The 20,200-nt window shown below is 47.6% G+C and overlaps 1 protein-coding gene across 11 annotated transcripts in view; it reads left to right on the forward strand.

Moving 5' to 3' along the window:
• The window catches only part of SHANK3 (SH3 and multiple ankyrin repeat domains 3), a 430,757-nt gene that overhangs the window by 209,991 nt on the left and 200,566 nt on the right, over positions 1-20,200 (forward strand). For all 11 annotated transcript variants that reach the window (XR_014538733.1, XR_014538734.1, XM_083572536.1 and 8 more), the window contains one exon: positions 77-416. Coding sequence is in view for 9 of the 11 variants with exons in the window: in XM_083572536.1 (XP_083428662.1) it covers positions 77-416 (340 nt within the window). In the remaining 2 variants the exon portion in view is untranslated. The remainder of the gene's footprint in view (positions 1-76; positions 417-20,200) is intronic.

Genomic DNA, 20,200 nt, shown 5'->3' on the forward strand with positions numbered 1-20,200 from the left:
ATTGAATGCCGATGGGCGGAGCTGATGTCGCTAATTCATCCTGGGTCTCCCCTCCTCTTCTCTTTCTCCCCTGCAGTGCCTTTTAGAGAAACTCCCAGCTACACGAAGAGGAGGCGGATCATCGGCACGGGCGGCCTCTCCTCCCCCCGCCTGCTGCAGCGGTCTGCCAGCGACAACAATTTGAAGTCCGAGAGCCGCCCGTCCTACTCCCCAGTGCCCTCGCTCCGTGGCCTGCCCCAACAGCTGCTGGCTCAGATGCAGGAAGCCGCTGTCGGGGTGGGGTTGGGGGACAGCAGCCTGGTGAGCACGGGCAGCTCCCGGAGCGCCCACAGCCGCTCCCCGTCGCTGCAGCGCGTGCGGGAAGAGAAGGAGGCCGATGCCCACACACTCAGGAGAAGCAGCCGCGGCAAGGCCAGGTGAGAGAAGCCACGCGACAGAGGGAGGAAAGAGGGGGACCCCTTCGGACCACCCAGGGTCACACACAACTGCTTCCTGGCTGACTTGGCTGCTTCCTGGGGGGGCATGAGGGAAGTTCTGGTGGTGGCCGAGTTCCTCTGGGGGTCCGCAAGCTGGGGAGAGGGCTCCAGCCACATTTGTGGTTCTAATGTGGGAGGGGTGGGCTGGCCAGTGGCGCTGCTGAAATGCTGGACAGCTCCCTCCTCTCCCTCAGGGGTCTGCATCTATCCCTTCCATTGACGGGCGCCTCTGAGGATGGGGGAGCTGTCCAGCGTGCTGAAGAGGCTGCCTTAAAGGCCTGTCCTCCCCTCCGAGGGAGGTGGGTACCTCTGCTGCCCGTCTCCCCTCCCTCCAGACCCATCTGGTCAATGCAAGCTTCTGGGTCCATCGTGATACTTGCCAACTGCCAAGGGGTGGGTCTTGAAAGCAATCCACAGTGGTGTATTTCAGACTATGAACCAACACAATGGCCAACTGGGTGTTCCCCTCATCTACATTGGGTCCAGTTTTTGGTGGGGTGAGAAAGCGATCGTGCGGGGGAGATTCTGGGGAGCAGCCATTGTGCCCTTTGGCATCTTGGCAAAGTTGGGGGGACAGGGAGAGGCCATGGAAGATGGCATCTCTCATGTCCTTTTATGTAACCTTCACACGCAGGGGAAGTTGACGGAAACGGTGGTTGCAGCCAGTTGCAAGTTACGCCTGCCTTGGCCAACTTGTTGCCCCCTCCCCATATGTTTTGGAAAACAGCTTTGATCAGCCCCAGCCACTGCTGTATGGGCATTGTTGGATCTATAGGGCAACAGGTTAGCCAATTCTGATGTATGAAATCACAGCCAAGCTGTTCCAATATCAAGAATTTCAGTGGCTGCGCCTGTACCTCCATACTGCCTGCTTTTCTCTAGCCTTTTCCGGGGCGCTTGGGTGGTGCGCATGGCTATTCCTTGCTGCTTCTGACCAGTGGACCTGGGGGACAAATTAATAAGGGGTCTCAAAACCCCCTCAGTTGGTATCTGGGGAGGGGAAGCGATTGCCCTTGGACTAACATGGAGAAGAATCTCTTGGGATGGTGCCTGGACAGACCTGGGAGAAGGAAGTGACCCGTCTGGACTTGTCGAGTTTCTTTCAGTATTAATAACCACCTCCGATGGTCTGTCCCAGTTTTGGTTATTAATTCCCAGCTTGGGATGGTAGCAAGCTGTTCAGTGTCACGCTATGAGTGACAGGCAGCATGCCACAAAGGGCTTTGCTGGGGACAGGCTGTCCTTGTTGCTGTAGTGTTCTGCATAGGAATCTTAAACCTATAAAAACAGAGGAAAACCCTCCCTTTCCTGTAAATGTCTTTGTCACTAGTTCGTTTTGTAATTATTCGCCCATCAGCACCACTACGTTCCCCAGAAGTTAATGCACTGTCAGGCATGTTGTTTCTTGATTAACGATTCATTACTTATTGTTATTATTATTCATTTAATTTCTATACCGCTTTATATAAAGATCCCAAAGCAGTTTACAACACATTAAAGCATCAAATGAAACAACCCAGAATAAAACATTACTTAAGAAACTTGAATATACATTTAAAGCAACCTAATTAACAGGAAACTAACATGTTATCTTAAAGATTTGAAAATAAAACATTACAAAGGAGGTCAACTGCAGAATGTACATTTAATGAGGCAAAGCTTTTAAAAATATATATCTTAAACATTTCAAAAGAAAACAGTACAGTACTAAAGGCAGTCAAATATAAAATGTACATTTAAAACAGCATTATTAGCAAGAGACTAGAATGTTATCGTAAGCATAGAACATTGCTGCTACGAGTGTACTGGAAGAAGCAAAGATCACCAGTATCAAAGTAATGATTCTTCAACATCAACTTCGTTGGACTGGTCATGTTGTGCGGATGCCTGATGATCATCTTCCAAAGCAACTACTCTATTCTGAACTTAAAAATGGAAAGCGTAATGCTGGTGGGTCAACAAAAGAGGTTTAAAGTCTGTCTCAAGGCAAATCTTTTAAAATGTAGTATAAACACTGACAACTGGGAAACACTGGCCTGCGAGCGCTCCAGTTGGAGAACAGCCTTTCCCAAAGGTGTCATGGGCTTTGAAGACACTCGAACTCAGGACGCAAGGGGAAAACGTGCTAAGAGGAAGGCACACTTGGCAAATCCACAGCGTGATCAACTCCCGTCCGGAAACCTATGTCCCCACTGTGGAAGGATGTGTGGATCTGGAACTGGCCTCCACAGTCACTTACAGACTCATTGTTAAAACCATGTTTATGGAAGACAATCTTATTCAGCTACAAGTGATCACCAGAGAAGAAGAAGGTGGTTCATGGTCAGTGGAGGCTGTGGAAGCTCAGGCTTGATGACCTGAGTTTGCATTAAGAGACAGCCAAGATGGTCAGGACTCACCTGGTGGCAAATAACCAATTGGCAGAAATATCACTAACGGAGGACTGTGAACAAGACAGTCCTGAAGTTCAAGAATGCTGTAGACACGGAGCATAAAAAAATGCCATCAGTTTCTGACTTTTTTTATAAAAAATAATAATAATCACAGACCTTCCATCCAGCCATCCTGAGGGCGCTGTCAGGCAGGCTAACACAATCCTGCACCAAGGAAAGAGAGTTGGCCCAGCATCTGTTAGCAATCCTTGACGCTCAGGATTCCCTGCCTTAGAGACGGTGAGTCTCTGGGAAAGAGCTGCCTGTGTCATAATCAGAATGAGCCACCAGGTGGCAGTCTGATGGAATGATGTGATTACTCGGCAAGGAAGGGAATAATTCTTATTGAGACTGATCCAACTTGGGGCAAACAGAGTAGACTGTGGCTCCCTGATGCCCCTTCCTCTTCAGAGCAGCCTTCCCCAGAAAGAACGAGCTGGATTCCAAGAGTTTGGGCTCCAAGGAGGTGTGCAGTACAGTACAGTACAGTCATAGAATCATAGAATCATAGAGTTGGAAGAGACCACAAGGGCCATCGAGTCCAACCCCCTGCCAAGCAGGAAACACCATCAGAGCACTCCTGACATATGGTTGTCAAGCCTCTGCTTAAAGACCTCCAAAGAAGGAGACTCCACCACACTCCTTGGCAGCAAATTCCACCGTCGAACAGCTCTTACTGTCAGGAAGTTCTTCCTAATCATACCTTCCTAGTCATACCTCGTGTTGAGTTTGCTTCAGGTTGCGCATTTTCAGGTTACGTCCTACGGCGACCCAGAAATACTGGAAAGGGTTACTTCTGGGTTTCGCCACTCGCACATGCGCAGACGTGCAAAATGACGTCACGCGCATGCACAGAAGCGGCGAATCGCGATCCGCATGTGCGCAGACGCGGGTTGCGTTCTGCTCATGTTGTGAATGGGCCTCTGGAACGGATCCCGTTCGCAACTGGAGGTACCACTGTATTATATAAAACAGCAAAATACCAGCAAAATACAAATGTTTCAAAAATAACACAGGCAAGCAACAAGGGGGAGGGGAGCGAGGAAGTATCAACACCAGTGCAATTGTATAAAAACTGAAATCCTAACTGGTAGCTAAAATTATTTGCCATCCAATTAAACCAGGTTAAAATTAAAGATGTTGAAATAACATAAATATGTCAGAAGGTCTGGGAGAGTGAGAAGGTTTCTGGCACAAAAATGACATTGCAGCAGGAACCAGGTGAGGCTCTTGGGGGAGAGCATTTGACAAAGAAGGCTCCCTCTCTCCTGTTAACGGAGAAATCTGAGGGCTCCCTTGGACAAAAAACAAGGATACCAGCCAGGAAAACCAGAGCAAAACAGCAGCCAGAAGGCTTGGTCTTTATTGAAGACTGTCGCGACAGGACTCCCACCTGCCACCAGGTGAAACAAGATGGAAGCCCCAAACAAAAGAGAACCCAAACTTTTATTAGTTGCTAATCCCCATGTTACAGCCCCCCAAATACATCACTAATACATCATGGTTACATCATAAAAGGGGAGGTCTGGTGGCAGTAATCTGAGCATCCTGGACCCTGCCCCATGGTTCCCCTTGCCCTCCACTGGATTTGTTATTTCTGGAATGGATACCTGTCTGGCACTCAGGTATCAGGATGCCAGGGATTATCACTCAGGCAGAGGGGCTGCTGAGTAGCTGAGCTCACATGTCTAGATGCATTTCTGAAGTTTTCCCAGTGAGCCAGTACATAGAGACATTGATCAGTGAATTCTTACATTTGGTATCATGCAGCAGAGGCCCTTTGAATAGATAGGAAGAAACTGTGATGAAGTGTTTTGTGGGGACAAATCACAAAAGTGATGGTGTTGATTTTGGTAGTGGGCTGCATGTGCATGATATCTGCTGGAGGGGCAACCCCCCCCCCAACCTATACATAAATTCCTGCAACAGGACATGCAGGAAGAGATGTTCCGTTGGGTAACCTTTTGTGCTACTTAAAATCTTAGTCCAGGAAACTCTGTTGAAATGCTTGTGAAGTAAATCACTTTGATCCAGAGTGGGCAGAAGATCTCTGGGCGATTTGTGTAAATTGGCAAGAGTTTCTGGCTGCCGGTTGTTCAACAATAGGAACGACAAAAGGGGCTGCTGCAGCGCAGAAAGCTTGGGTAAAGTGGGAGTGGAGGGACTGTGAGCAAACTCCTGGGTTTGGAATGTGCTCGGAGACACCCTGTTCTTTAATTCTGTGTCTTTTGTACCTGGCTTTGATGGATAGATCCTGGGGCTCTCATAAGAAAACCACACAGTCGATCCCATCAGCCTGAAGTCTGCCCACACCTGTTCTGATCCCTCTCTAGTTGCACTGATGGCGGTAACAGAGGAAGGATGCTTGCCCAGATATGGGACCTCCTCTCCATTTGAGTAGTGGGATATTCTGGAGTAAGGGGCTTCCCCTACCAGGTAGAAATTAAAAGGCCATGGGGTGGTTTGTTTTTATGGCAAAATAGGGTGTTCTTCCCTCTGTGGTTGTGGAGCGCTTTTTCCACCTGTTGACAGAAACAACTCAGAAACCTGCTGATGACACCCAAATCGGTGAGCCTTTTCCCCAATAGCTTCCTTGCTGCCCTCAAGGTCAACAGCTTCCCTCCTACACTGAAACACTCGTTGGAGTAAATAATAATCATTGTAAAAAATACAAAGCTTGTCTCTGTTGCTCTGCTTCCTATTCTGGGGGACCAACGTGGTTGCTAAGATCTTCAAAGGGATCTTAGCAACCGTGTTAGCCCCACCGAGCAAGAAGCAAAGTGTGGATGTTGTTTTTAAACCCAACCGTCGTTTAAGAAGCAGGAGGCAAAGTGGTTGAGTTGTGCAGAAATCTTCCTGCAGCCTCTGGAAAGATTCTGCATAACTTGCAATGGAGCCACCTGCCCTTTAAGTCATGGCTCCATGGTCGATCACTCACTTTGCAGGCAGAAGGTGCTGGGATCAATTCCTAGTGGTATTAAAGGAAGGGCTGAGAAGGAAGATCCTCTGAGCTCCGGAGCCCAGAAGGGCAGAAGGGCAAAGACATTCATTAGGCTGGCAGAATGGTTGCGAGTCAGCATAAGCCACCTCCATGTCATCATATCACCAGGCCTGCCTGGTTTATTTCTTCTTGTGGGACTAGTTGATTTGGATGGAGGCAGTGTGGTGTAGCAGTTAGTGTCAGAGTTGGACTAGGAACTGGGAGAGACCAGGGCTCCAATCTCCACTTGGCCGTGAAGCTCACAGCCAGTCACTGCCTCTAAGTCTAATCTGCCTCACAGGGCTGTTGTGGGCATGAAATAAGGAGGGGTGGAGAACCATGTACAGCACCTTGCGCTCCTGGGAGAAAATGGTGGGATCTAAATGCAAGAAGTACGTAAGTAAATAATAAACAGTGAAGTTTGGGGTTTGTAAAAATACATTCAGATTAGGAGAATGAATTTCTTTCTTTTAAATATTTTTCAATTACCGTATTTTTCGCTCTATAAGACGCACCAGACCACAAGACGCACCTAGTTTTTGGAGGAGGAAAACAAGAAAAAAAATATTCTGAATCTCAGAAGCCAGAACAGCAAGAGGGATCGCTGTGCAGCGAAAGCAGCAATCCCTCTTGCTGCTCTGGCTTCTGGGATAGCTGCACAGCCTGCATTCGCTCCATAAGACGCACACACATTTCCCGTTACTTTTTAGGAGTTAAAAAGTGAGTTATAGAGCAAAAAATATGGTAGTTTTTTCTTTTCAAAAGGAAAGAAAAAGGTTATACACTATTCTGCAAAATACAATGTTATCAAACAGGATCTGGCAACGGGAGAACGAGACAACTAACCACGTCGCACGTGTGCGTCTCCTGTGTCACTGATATTCTGAGCCATCTCTGAGGTTTCTGCTGGACCAAGTCAGAGGTTTTGCAGCCCTTCCTTGGGGTTTCTCAGCCTGTTCCCAAGAGGTTTCCAGGGACCCTCGGGGAACTTTGCAGGAGCCATTCGTTTTCTCGATCTGCGGTGGCCTTTGGCTGCATCAATAGGAGTATAGCATCTAGATCAAGGGAAGTAATAGTGCCACTGTATTCTGCTCTGGTCAGACCTCACCTGGAGTACTGTGTCCAGTTCTGGGCACCACAGTTCAAGAAGGACACTGACAAACTGGAACGTGTCCAGAGGAGGGCAACCAAAATGGTCAAAGGCCTGGAAACGATGCCTTATGAGGAACGGCTAAGGGAGCTGGGCATGTTTAGCCTGGAGAAGAGGAGGTTAAGGCGTGATATGATAGCCATATTCAAATATATAAAAGGATGTCACATAGAGGAGGGAGAAAGGTTGTTTTCTGCTGCTCCAGAGAAGCGGACACGGAGCAATGGATCCAAACTACAAGAAAGAAGATTCCACCTAAACATTAGGAAGAACTTCCTGACAGTAAGAGCTGTTCGACAGTGGAATTTGCTGCCAAGGAGTGTGGTGGAGTCTCCTTCTTTGGAGGTCTTTAAGCAGAGGCTTGACAACCATATGTCAGGAGTGCTCTGATGGTGTTTCCTGCTGGGCAGGGGGTTGGACTCGATGACCCTTGTGGTCTCTTCCAACTCTATGATTCTATGATTCTATGATTCTATTCTAACCCTTGCCACGCTGGAGCTCTGTGGCAAAGTGGTTAAGAGTTTACATCCAATAGAGAGAAGCTGCAGCTTGGAAGAGAACATTTCAAAATGCGGGGAGGCACCTCCAGGACCCCATTCCCTAGTCCAACCTTTCCCAACCAGGTGCTCCCCAGATCTTTTGAACCATCAGCCCTAGTCATCTTTTCTGTGTTGGGAAAGGATGTTGCGAAAAGGTGGCCCAGATTCTCACTCCTTTGAGTAGGCAGGCACCACCCTGGGTGCCAGCAAAATGCATCGCTCTCCAACCTCTCTCTTTCCTCTTCCATAGGATTTCTGCCAACCATCCTTCCCCCTCCTCCCTCCTGTTCACTCAGACCTTCAGCTTGTGCTCCCCCCCCCCCAAAAAAAAGCAGCGGTGGAAAACCTTGGGGTTTTATTTTTAATATTCTCTCGCCCATCCCCAGAGGCCCCACCATAATCAAGTGCCTGTCTCTGGCTGTTTGCGTGTGTGTGTGTTTGTTAGTCATGTGAATTAATTTCCTCGCCCGCCCACAATCCATTTATTGAATTTCAACCACAGGAGTCAGAAGCCAGCCTCAGAAATGGCCTCTCTGCCTCAAGGCGGAGGTGCTCTGCGCAGACAGCACCCCTCCCCCCACCCACAGCCCCACACCCCACCCATCCCAGAATCTCACTGGCAGCAGGCCCACACCCCAACCATCCCAATGGGGGCCTGATCCACCGGGAAGTTCTCCCCCGCAAGCCCCATTGAAATGAACAGGAGCTGCCTGCCCTTCGTTTCAGTGGGGCCTGTGCAGAAGAACCTCCCAGTGGATCAGGACCTGTAACGTGTCCAGTTTGTCACTTGGCCACTTTCAGTTGCATCCTAAATTATTAGTATTTTTTATAAGATTTGTTTTAAACCCTGCTTTTGGTTGTGGGGTGTGGGTTTTGTTTTGTTTTGATTGCAAATTGCCTTGAGTCTTGTGTGAAAGGAGATTCATAAATTCAGAAACAAGTCAATAAACCCTGTGGTCAAAAAATCACAGGATTGTAGAGTCGGAGGGGACCCCAAGAATCGTCTGCTGGTCCAACCCCACGCAATGCACTTGTGGGTAGAATTGCCTCAGCACCCTCCCTGGGGCATAGCTGTCAACGTTTCCCTTTTTTTAAGGGAAATTCCCTTATTGCAAATAGGATTCCTCGCAAGAAAAGGGAAAAGTTGACAGCTATGCCCTGGGGTTTCCAAAAGAACTTGCTGGAGCGAGAGAGAGAAACACACAGAGAAAGGGAGGTAGCCCACTGGCAAAACTTTTGCTTGCCTGTTTATTAGATTTATAGACCGCCCTTCATCAAAAGAGAAGAAAAAGAAGAGTTTGGATTTGATATCCCGCTTTATCACTACCCGAAGGAGTCTCAAAGCGGCTCACATTCTCCTTTCCCTTCCTCCCCCACAACAAACACTCTGTGAGGTGAGTGGGGCTGAGAGACTTCAGAGAAGTGTGACTAGCCCAAGGTCACCCAGCAGCTGCATGTGGAGGAGCAGAGACGCGAACCCGGTTCCCCAGATTAGGAGACCACTGCTCTTAACCACTACACCACACTGGCTCTCTGAACAATGGCTCAGGGCCGTTCACAAGTTAAAGCATCTCCTTTCCATGGAGAAGGCTCTGGGGTCAATTCCCAATGGTGGCTTCTCTAGGTATGGCTGGGAAGGTCTCCTGCCCACCTGCGGGAAAGCTTCCTCCCAGAGTGGGCTGAGGTGCTCCCAGCAGAGAGTGGGGATTGCACCAGCAGCTGCTGGCGAGGCGGTGCAAGGAGGGTGGTGTTCCCCAGCCGCCTTCTTCCCAGCACCAAGCATCACTGCCAGTTCCGGAGACGGGGAAGGAAGAGGCATGGTGGACTTAGTGCTACTGCTGCTGCGTCTTTGGCGATCCCTCGTAGCCGAGTAAGATTGTCTTCCATAAACATGGTTTTAACAATGAGTCCGTAAGTAACTGTGGAGGACAATTCTGGATCCACACGTCCTTCCACAGTGGGGACATTGGTTACCGGGAGGGAGTTGATCATGGTGTGGATTTGCCAAGCGTTGAAGAATCATTGCTTCAACACTGGACAGATCCTGAAGCTGAGGCTCCAAGACTTTGGCCACCTCATGAGAAGAGAAGACTCTCTGGAAAAGACCCTGATGTTGGGAAAGATGGAGGACACAAGGAGAAGGGGACGACGGAGGACTACCAGCATGAGTTTGACCAAACTGCGGGAAGCAGTGGAGGACAGGAGGGCCTGGCGTGCTCTGGTCCAGGGGGTCACGAAAAGTCGGACACAACGAAACGACTAAACAACAACAACAACAACAACAACAACAACAACAACAACAAACTAACAGTTCTTTAGGGAGAATGCAAAGGCCAGAGGACAGCCTCTGAGCCCATAAGAAACTGTTCTCACTCTTTCCTGTCAATAATAATAATAATAATAATAATAATAATAATAATAATAATATTTTTACGCAGCCTCTTCACCTGACATTGACTCAAGGCAGTTTACAGATAAAAATAAGAACAGCTAAAAATATAGAAATAAAATCCTTTAAAAAGAAATTAAACATGGATAGAATTAAAACTCTTTATATACATTTTAAAGAACCATACAAATAATTGCAATAACAACAGCCTGGCAGCCAAATCATTATCTCCCCCCACATCTTGTGTTAAGTGTACCAAGGTTTCAGCGCCACAAGCTCAATGCAAAACAAGATTAATAGCTCATACAATCTTTGCACAGATATCATTACTGCTGTTACTGCTATTATTTCATATTAGGGTTGTCGCCCAATAAATGGAAATCTTAGCTGATTAATTGCATGAGTCTTGCTCGGTTAATCAATTGATTAAATTTTCCTATTTGTACATGTGAGAAAACAACAGCCTCTGTGGTTCTGAAGCAGAAAGGCCAGCTCCCCAGGTGAGGCTGGCCAGAAAGCAGCGAGGGAAGCAAATGACTTTTTATTGTGTGTATTTTATATGTGCTGTACTTATTGCTGCTGTTGTTGTTATTATTATTCTTATTATTAATCTAAAGCACCTAACATCTACGAGAATGGGGAAAGGGCTATATTGATAGTCATAATCACCATCATCAGAAGTGTTTTGCTTAAAGCTGTTGTGGTTTTTGGGTTGCGGTGTTTTCATTGGGAATTAAATAATCCAAGCAGCCTTGGAAGCAAGGAATGTTTCTGCTGGTTTTCTGCAAATGCTTTGACTCGTGTCTACATGGAACAGAGCCTCATCATGGCTACAGACATGGGGTTTGGGGTATCTCTCATGCTGTGTGAATGCTCAGGGAGGCAGGAGAGGATATGTTGTTTATCAATAACCTTCCTAACTTGCGCTAGCAAGTTCTGTAACTTAGCAGAGTTTTACATTCCCCTTTTCAGGGAAGTTTTTAATGTGTGACATTTTAATGTATCTTTGTTGGAAGCCGCCCAGAGTGGCTGGGGAAACCCAGCCAGATGGGCGGAGTACAAATAATAAATTATTCTATTATTCTATTATTATTATTATTAAATGCACAGCAGGTAGCTGGATGCAGGCTTGTTTCAGCCTCTTAATATCAGATTCCTGGTAATTCCCCTTAAATCCCCCTTAAAAGAATAAACACGCCACAATCTTGTGTAAAGTAAATAAAAGAAGTTTACTCACACATTCAGTTCACAGTCCAACCCCCTGCTCTGCAGGAATCTTGAGTAGATCATCCAAGGCTAGAGACCACCCAACCCGTGTTTGGAAATTTCCAAGGAGGAGAGCCCACTGCCTTCTGAGGCAGCCCGTTCCACTGTCGAAAACAGCTCTTACCGTCAGGAAATATTCCCTGGCCAAGTCATAAAACCTTGGCAGCTGCTTCTCCACGTCAATGCGGAGATATCACGTCTCCTCCCTTTAGCGGCAGGATTGCTAGCCTTGGTCCTGAAACCCACATGCCTGTTTGGAGCTTAGTATCTCCAGCCTGGAGGGCACAAGGAAAAGGGGACGACAGAGGACGAGGTGGCTGGACAGTGTTCTCGAACAGTGGTGTAGCGTGGGTTGTCAGCACCCGGGGCAAGGCAAGTAATTTGCGCCCCCTAACCCGTGGATTTGCGCCCCCTAACCCGTGGATTTGCGCCCCCTAACCCATGGATTTGCCCTAACCCCAGATGTTGCGCCCGGTGCGGCCCGCCCCCCCTGCACCCCCCACGCTACGCCACTGTTCTCGAAGCTACCAACATGAGTTTGACCAAACTGCGGGAGGCCGTGGAAGACAGGAGTGCCTGGCGTGCTCTGGTCCAGGGGGTCACAAAGAGTCAGACACGACTAAACAACAACAACAATCTCCAGCCTAGTTTAGGGTCCTGATTGTTCACATGCTTCCTCCAACTTTAGCCGTGCCTCTTAGCGCCTCACCTGAGCCTTTGCTTCTCTATGGCGGGGTATGTGATGGGTCAGGCGGACACATGGGTGGAATGGGCAACAGCTTGTCCAATCTGGAGATGGTGATGCAGCAGGTTTCCATTGCTTCACCATTACTTGGATCCGTTGGGATATGGTTTAGGACCTTACTTCAGTAGTGTGTCCCTGGGCAATCCTTTTCTTGCTTCCATATGACTGAATGGCTGCCTTGCTACCTTCTGTGGGTGCTGCTGTTGTTGCTGGGGGAGGGCAAAAGCCAAGGCTGGCTCCATAAAGTGGCACCACTGAGCCCTTGCCAGGGCCCCAAGACCAGCAAAGGACCATCCACTGCTGCCGCTTTGCACAGACTATCCCATCTGGTGAACCGGGTTCACTTCCCTGCTCCTCCACATGCAGCTGCTGGGTGACCTTGAGCTAGTCACACTTCTCTGAAGTCTCTCAGTCTCACCTCACAGAGGGACCCCTGACCATTAGGTCCAGTCGTGGCCGACTGTGGGGTTGCAGTGCTCATCTTGTTTTTTTGGCCGAGGGAGCCGGTGTACAGCTTCCAGGTCATGTGGCCAGCATGACTAAGCCACTTCTGGCGAACCAGAGCAGCGCACGGAAACACCATTTACCTTCCCGCCGGAGCGGTGCCTATTTATCTACTTGCACTTTGATGTACTTTCGAACTGCTAGGTTGGCAGGAGCAGGGACCGAGTAATGGGGGCTCACTCTGTCCCGGGGATTCGAACCGCTGACCTTCTGATCAGCAAGTCCTAGTCTCTGTGGTTTAACCCACAGCGCCACCCGCGTCCCTTGAGACTCCTTAGGGTAGTGATAAAGCGGGATATCAAATGCAAACTCTTCTTCTTTATTGAGGATTCTAGTGTTTTGAGGGTGATTGGTAGAACAAGGTGCAGTTTGAGCTTTCTTTCCCAATGTGGGCTGTGGCATTGCAAGGGATTCTGGGGCATGTGATTCAGCCATTTGGAACAGCAGAAAGATTCGCCCTGGTCAGTAAATCATCCTCTTGTGGAAATCACTTCAGTTGGGTGTGCAGGTAAAGCGACGCTTCATTGTTTCTTTACTGAAGCACCATCATTTCTCAGCTCCTTTCACAAAGGGGCACTCTGATTAAAATCTCTCTTAGAATTCACTTTCGTAACAAATGAGGAATGGGCTAATTGCTTATGCAAACCAAATCATTCCTCCTGCCCTGGGCAGAACTGCTCAATTCATCTCAGGAAGTGGGTAACTCTCACATTTAAGTGGGGGAGGGGGCAAAATGGCTTGTTTTTATTTATGCATTTGTTTGTTCCGCTAAAGATCTAGAGCAGCGGTTCTCAACCTGTGGGTCCCCAGATGTTGTTGGACTACAACTCCCATCATCCCTGAGCTCTGGCCTTGCTAGCTAGGGGTGATGGGAGTTGTAGTTCAACAACATCTGGAGACCCACAGGTTGAGAAAGGCTGATCTAGAGCATCGCTGTGGGTGTTGTCAATTCCGTAAATTAACTTTAGGTTCAGGAGTACCGACAGCTGCACCTGTGGCTTGCATCAGATTTTGGGTGGAGCCCGAGATCCCCTTCTTCAAATGGCTAACTTTCCTGGGGAAGTGGCTCTCTGTACAGAAGCAACAATTTGTTGTGGACTTCGGGCCCATCCCTACTCCACCCCAGAGGCCAAAAATACCATCACCAAGAGTGAATTAAAAACCTTGGTTGAGTGGGCAGTTGGATATGTTGATTCCCTATTCCCTGAGCATGCAGACTTGAGCATCCAATCGAAGGCTACCAGACTTTCTGAGTTCTGTTCCCTGGAGAGAAGTCCAGATTTGGCCTTCCTGCAGCTCAACTGGTCCAGCCTTGGAAGCCTGGGAAACAAGCATTCAAATGCCATTTTGTCATCAAACGGGCCAAACTGGGGGTGTCAGTGCCAGACTTTTCAAACCAGCTCCCTCCCCAGGAGCAAGTGATGCTTCGAGTCTCTGCCCTGTCAGGCTTTGGTTGAGGGAGGCATCCCTAGAAGGTCCAAGTCATTGAATTATTATTATTATTATTATTATTATTATTATTATTATTATTATTATTATTTTGGTCACAGACCAGTTCCAGCCCACATACAATATCGAGGAAGTCATAAAACACGATAGGGATACATTTGAATTTGCAATTAGGTATAGCAGGGACACTACAGGTATAGCAACAGTTAAATATATATATATAAATTAAAACTTAGTCACTAATGTATAACCTAAAATTATCATTTAAGGCCTTACTCATTACAATAGCACAGCTTGTTCCCTAAGTTTTATGGCAATTGCACAGAATTTGTCTACCCTTAACGTGACCTCAGGACCCTTGTCTTCTACCAGGGATTTTAGACATTGAAGTCCGGATTCATTTGGAGATTTTTGCATAGCAGGGGTAATAAATACCGAGCGTCTATCCCCTTAGAAACGGCAGCGTAACAAGGCATGAGAGACAGTTTCTACCTCCATCCAGCCGCAGGGGCAGACTCGTTCCGCGTATGGTTTACCCTCGACTCTGCCCTGCAATAAGGCAGATGGCAGCACGTTGAATCTAGCGAGGGTAAATGACCATCTGTATTTAGGTATTTGTAATTTTGACAAATAATGTGCTGGGGTAAATCCTCTCCCATTATCTTTTATTGCTTTCTGTTTATTCATCTCGCTCACGTGGCACTGCAGTTCCACATCCCAAATTCGTTGGCGGATTATTGCTCTAGCTTTCTCATAACCTACAGCTATCAGGGCCTGTGGGGAAAACCCCAAGCCTCTTAGCTCTTCATGCAGTGTAGCTTTCCATTTCGATTGGTAGGAATCCAGTAGGGTTAAGAGTGCCAACCCAACAGGGGAAAGGGTAAGTTTTAACCAATAATGGATCTTCAGAATCCATATCCGAGCACTAACAGGGATTTGCCTGACCTCCAGGCAGACAGCTCCCTGCCCAGGAGCAAGTGATGCTTCGAGTCTCTGCCCTGTCAGGCTTGGTTGAGAGAGGCATCCTTAGAAGGTCCAAGTCCCTCCTGGCACTTTCACACTCCAAGTATGTCACCTGTGGAGAAAGGGGACCAAGCAGTCTTCTGCCTGTGGGGTTGAAGTGGGTGACGGTGGGGCTTCTGTGAGATTTGGAGCTTTTGAGCAAGTTGAACAGGTGGCTGCTGCCTTCGGGAGGCCTGATCCTGGCAAGGGAGGAGGAGGCCTGCCGTTTGAACGTGAGCCTGGAAGCAGGATACAATGTTCTGCTCCCACAGGGTGCTGGAAAGGCAAACTCCTCTCTCTTGTGGCGCGTGATGGCGGATTGACTTTGTGAAATCTTTCCCAGGGAGGCGGGGAGATGGAGCGGAGGTGTTGCTCTTCGCAGGCCTTGTTTGGCCATCTGTCTGTCCTCCATTTGGTATGGTGTGAAGCTGACAGATTCTACCTTGCAGCTCGAAAGGGGGGTTGGGGAAGGGACCGGAAGAAAGCCATCTCTCGGGTGTTTTTTACCACCCAAAGCATGAAAAATGATGCTCGCAAGCAAATATCTCGGCCAACTGAGATGAACTGCAAAAATGGATCCTTTAGAAAGGGAAATGGATGTCTTTCCTTGGTATCATCATCATCATCATCATCATCATCGTTCCAGTTACAGATAGGTAGCCGTGTTGGTCTGCCATAGTCAAAACAAAAAAATTTGTGTATCTGACGAATTGTGTATCTGACGAAGTGTGCATGCACACGAAAGCTCATACCAAGAACTAACTTAGTTGGTCTTTAAGGTGCTACTGGAAAGAAAAAAAAATTTTTTGTATCATCATCATCATTAAGCTTTGTTTAATGCAAAAGAAATGCAAGTGAAAACAATGCAAATGATAAAAGTTCAAAACAAAATCTTAACATTTCAAAGGTGTTAAAAGCCAAATAGATTCATGTTTTTGCCACTTAAGTAGCAGAGCTGGGGGAAACCAATCTTTGTCTGAGACCTTGGAGAGCTGCTATTAAAAGAACAACAACAACAACAATTTATACCCCACCCATCTGGTCAGGCCTCCCCAGCCACTCTGGGTGTCTTCCAACAGGATATTAAAAACACAATAAAAGATTAAGCATTAAAATCTTCCCTAAACAGGGCTGCCTTCAGATGTCTTCTAAAAGCCAGATAGTTGTTTATTTCCTTGACATCCGGTAGGAGGGCGTTCCACAAGGTGGGCGCCACCACCGAGAAGGCCCTCTGCCTCGTCAGAGTTTACAATGCTGCCTTAAGGAGCAGGGCTGTCTTTAGCCTATGTGTTGCCGGCAGGGTGCAAAGATCTGCCCAGCGCCCCCAAATTTAGTTTAGCCCCCTTATTAACTTTTATTATGCTTATGTCAGACACCACACATTTTTTACGATTTCTCTAAACAAATTTGAACTGTAAGTGATGAAATTAAAACGCAATTTGCAATGTTTCACTCGGGGTCAGCGGCACCTTTGACACAACTCATCTCGCCCGGCTTGACAAGCGCTGCCGTTGTGAAGCGCCGCCACTTGCACAACGTGTCTTTGGCAAATGAGCACACAAACTCAAAAGTCCTTTCGTGAAACAGTAGGTATACATTTTGGTAATACCTAGGTATATACAGTGGTACCTCGGGTTACAGACGCTTCAGGTTACGTGATTTCGGTTTGCGCACCTCACCTAACCCGGAAGTACCAGAACGGGTTACTTCTGGGTTTCGGCACTCGCACATGCACAGAAGCATTAAATTGAGCTTTGCCTGCCGAATCGCAACCCGTGCGTGAGCAGACGTGGCACTGCGGGTTGCAAACGTGCCTCCCGCACAGATCACATTCGCAGCCCGAGGTTCCACTGTATGCATTTTGTTTTTCTAGCTTGATCAAAATTATTTATTATTTCATAACAGGTAGATAGTTAAGAGCTTAGGCAGCTTCAGCGATGGGCGCCTGGTGCCCCCCAGAATTCGGTGCCCTACACCCCTTGCACCTCTGGGTAAAGACGGCCATGTTAAGGAGGTCAACGGCTGGAGTCTACCAAAGGCAGCCCTAGATCCCTGTTTTGCCTTCCTTCCTGGCTGCCTGCCTGCCCAAGCTGGCAACGACCCTCCAAATTAGCACTGGAAGAACCTCCAGATCTGTTGTGGGTCTTAGAATGATTTGGTGGACCTTATGGTTGCAAAATTCTTCATCTTTTCATTGTTCTTATGTTATGATTTTAGTCTTGGGTTTCAGGTAACTACATAATAGGCTACGAGACTAAGAGGTTCCAGCACCTCTTTCTGAGCAGCTTTTTGGGGTTGGGCAAGAACAAGTATCTAGATGACCACTAGAGGGGTCTTTGGCCTCACCCAGCAGGCTCTCCTTATGTTCTTAAGCTGTAGTCATAGAGACCTGAAATTAATTTTCCCTTAAGGGAAAAAAACAAAACAAAAAGCCTCTCTTCAAAGCCTTCTTCCAGGAATTTTCATGGGTGAATATTCTACAAATGTTCTCTGGGTGTACGAATGCTGAGCAAATATTTGATAGACAGGATCATCATTTGATACTTCAAGATCAAAATTTGATAACGGCTGACGCGCAATAACATTTAGCAGGTTTTGTACTTGCTTCGTTCATTTCGTTAAGCCGCCGAGGGAAATCCCCTAGAACTGGGGCCATAAACAAAAAGAATCAAATTACGATGTCAGATTTCTAACCTGAATAGTCTTGCACGATGGAGAGGTTCCCCCTCTACTGCTGGAGGCAATGAAGCCTCTGGATTCGAGTTTCTGTGAATCACAGGCAGGCAGAGCCTTCCTCCGGCTGCTTGTGGGCTTCCCCAACGGGGGCATCTGTGTGGCCACATGAGGAGAACAGGATGCTATACTTGATGGACCATTGTGGACGTCTGAAGCTGCAGAACATCAAGAGTCTCTTGAGGCCAACAGTGATGGAATTGGATGTGTCTGGTAGGATTGAGCTGGAACATGCTGGCTTCCATGCTCTCCCCTGTCTCCTGTCTCCCGCCCCTGACTCGTGAAATAATATTGGTTTTACAAATACAAAATATAAATGAACACAAACTGTGAGAACAAATTTGTACAGTCATACCTCGGGTTGAAGTAGCTTTAGGTTAAGCAATTTCGGGTTGCGCTCCGTGGCGACCCGGAAGTAACAGAGCGCATTACTTCTGGGTTTCACCGCTCACGCATGTGCAGGCACTCACAATGATGTCACGTGCATGCGCGGAAGTGGCGAAATGCGACCCGCGCACATGCAGATGTGCAGTTGCATGTTATATTCTACTCAGGATGCGAACGGGGCTTTGGAATGGATCCTGTTCACATCCAGAGGTACCACTGTATAAAGAGATTCTCCGAATCTCGAGACTTGCCCCCATCCCCTCCAATGGGGTCAATTTTTAAATGTCTACAACTGCATATTCATCCATACTCCAATTTTTATCTCAAACCATATTATCCATAATAATTTTTACACTACAAGTCAAAATCCTGCTCTTGTTTCCATCTGCTTACAGGCGTCTTCTAAATAACTTATAAAAAATTTCCCATTCTTTTATAAAGTTTTTATCCTTTTGGTTTCTGAGTTTTCCAGTCAGCTTTGCCATCTTGGCATAGTCAATCAGCTTAGTCTTCTCTGGTAGGGACTTTATCTTCTTTCCAGCTCTGGGCTAGTAACATCTGGGCGGCCGTTGTTCCATACATGAAGAGTCTTTTCTGCTCCTTTGGTATGTCAGTACCTGTAATTCCTAATAAAAACGCTTCTTGTTTTACAACAAAAGTTATTTTAAACATTTATTTTCATTTCATTATATATCATCTCCCAGAAAGCTTTTATTACCTTACAAGTTCACTGCATATGATAAAAGGTACCTCCTTTTTCTTTACATATCCTGGCTCCCATGCTCTTGATGGGCTCATACAGATTTGCCTTTCCTTCAACTCTTTCCCCTGGGAAAACCTGATCTTTACTGCTGAATTGGAGCTAACGTCAACTGGATTTTCTCCAGACTGATGTTTGCTCTGAATTATCACCAAAGAGGGTTTCTTTCCCCCCAGGGGAAGCAGTGGAAGAAGTGGCAAATGGCTCAAACTCGCACTTTCTAGACATGGGACAAGTGCAAGCATGGATGAGCCCTAGTGGCGAGGATCTGGAGTGATTGAGGTTTCAGTATCTTTCAGCCTCTGGCTGCCTCCTCCAAGAGTTGAGTGTGACTCTTGTCACTAATTGCCTCTAATTAGCAGAGGGCTGAGTTGTTCTCCCTTCTGATGCAAGGAAGGGAATCTGGGACTGAAATTTTCCAAAGAGGCTGTGAAGATGTTCAAGGCAATTTAGAAGCTGGTAGGAGCAAAGACTACAGAAGCAATTAACTGAGGGCACGGTGGGAGGGAATGCCGCAGCCAGCAGAGGTCAGGTTCCACTTGGTTTGTGTCCTCGGAAATTCTCCGTCTCTAAGGAGCCTCTCCTCCACAAGACCAGGTGCTGCTTTTCCATGACTGGGAGCTTGTCTTGAAGGCCAGCATTTCAAGAACTTGACCCCTTGGCAGCCAAGCTCTTTGCCTGTCTTGGAGGTCCTTGAACATTCATTTTCCCCGCTGATATATTAGCTCCTTTCAGCGGCTCAAGGTGGCCTTTGTAAGCATGCAATAAAGCAATATAAAACTTGAGTATAGACAATAAAGCACTGCAACAACAACAACAAAATTGAATCGAACATCTCAGAGCAACCCCACCCTCCACTGGCCTCCAAACCCACCAGAAACTGGGTGTGTTTTGCAGCCCCTTTAGGACTTCAGAGGTGACCCGTTGCCCAACATTGTCTCCCTCCCTTGCAAAGGTGCCCCTTGTCCCTCAGCGCTGTATTGGAGGGGGAGGGGGTTGCAGCACCCATGTTCTCCTTCCGGGGTTGGGATCCTGGCACCAGCGAGGCCAAAGAGGGGGCAGTTTGCTCCTGTCTTCAAACGCTTCTTGACAGCTTGATGCCCAAACACCTAGGTGTCCTTTCTCGAGTGACACCTGCAGGGCAGGGAGGGGGCTGTCTTGGAGGACCCCTCTTTTGGTCTTTGGTGAAAATGAAAATGGGCAGAGGGTCCATTTCCTTAGCCCCTGAGCAGCCACCACAACCCCAAGATCTCCTCCCTCATTTGTAGGTGTAAAATAAGGTCTTCCTTACGAAGAAGTTCTTCTGCCATTCTGCCCCCCCTCCCCCATTCTCCCTTCCCTAAAATAGCTATGGAGGGGGAGACATGGGGGGGGGGGCAAACACACCC

Source organism: Podarcis filfolensis (genome assembly GCF_964270895.1).
Source record: "Podarcis filfolensis genome assembly, chromosome: 10".
Taxonomy (NCBI): domain Eukaryota; kingdom Metazoa; phylum Chordata; class Lepidosauria; order Squamata; family Lacertidae; genus Podarcis; species Podarcis filfolensis.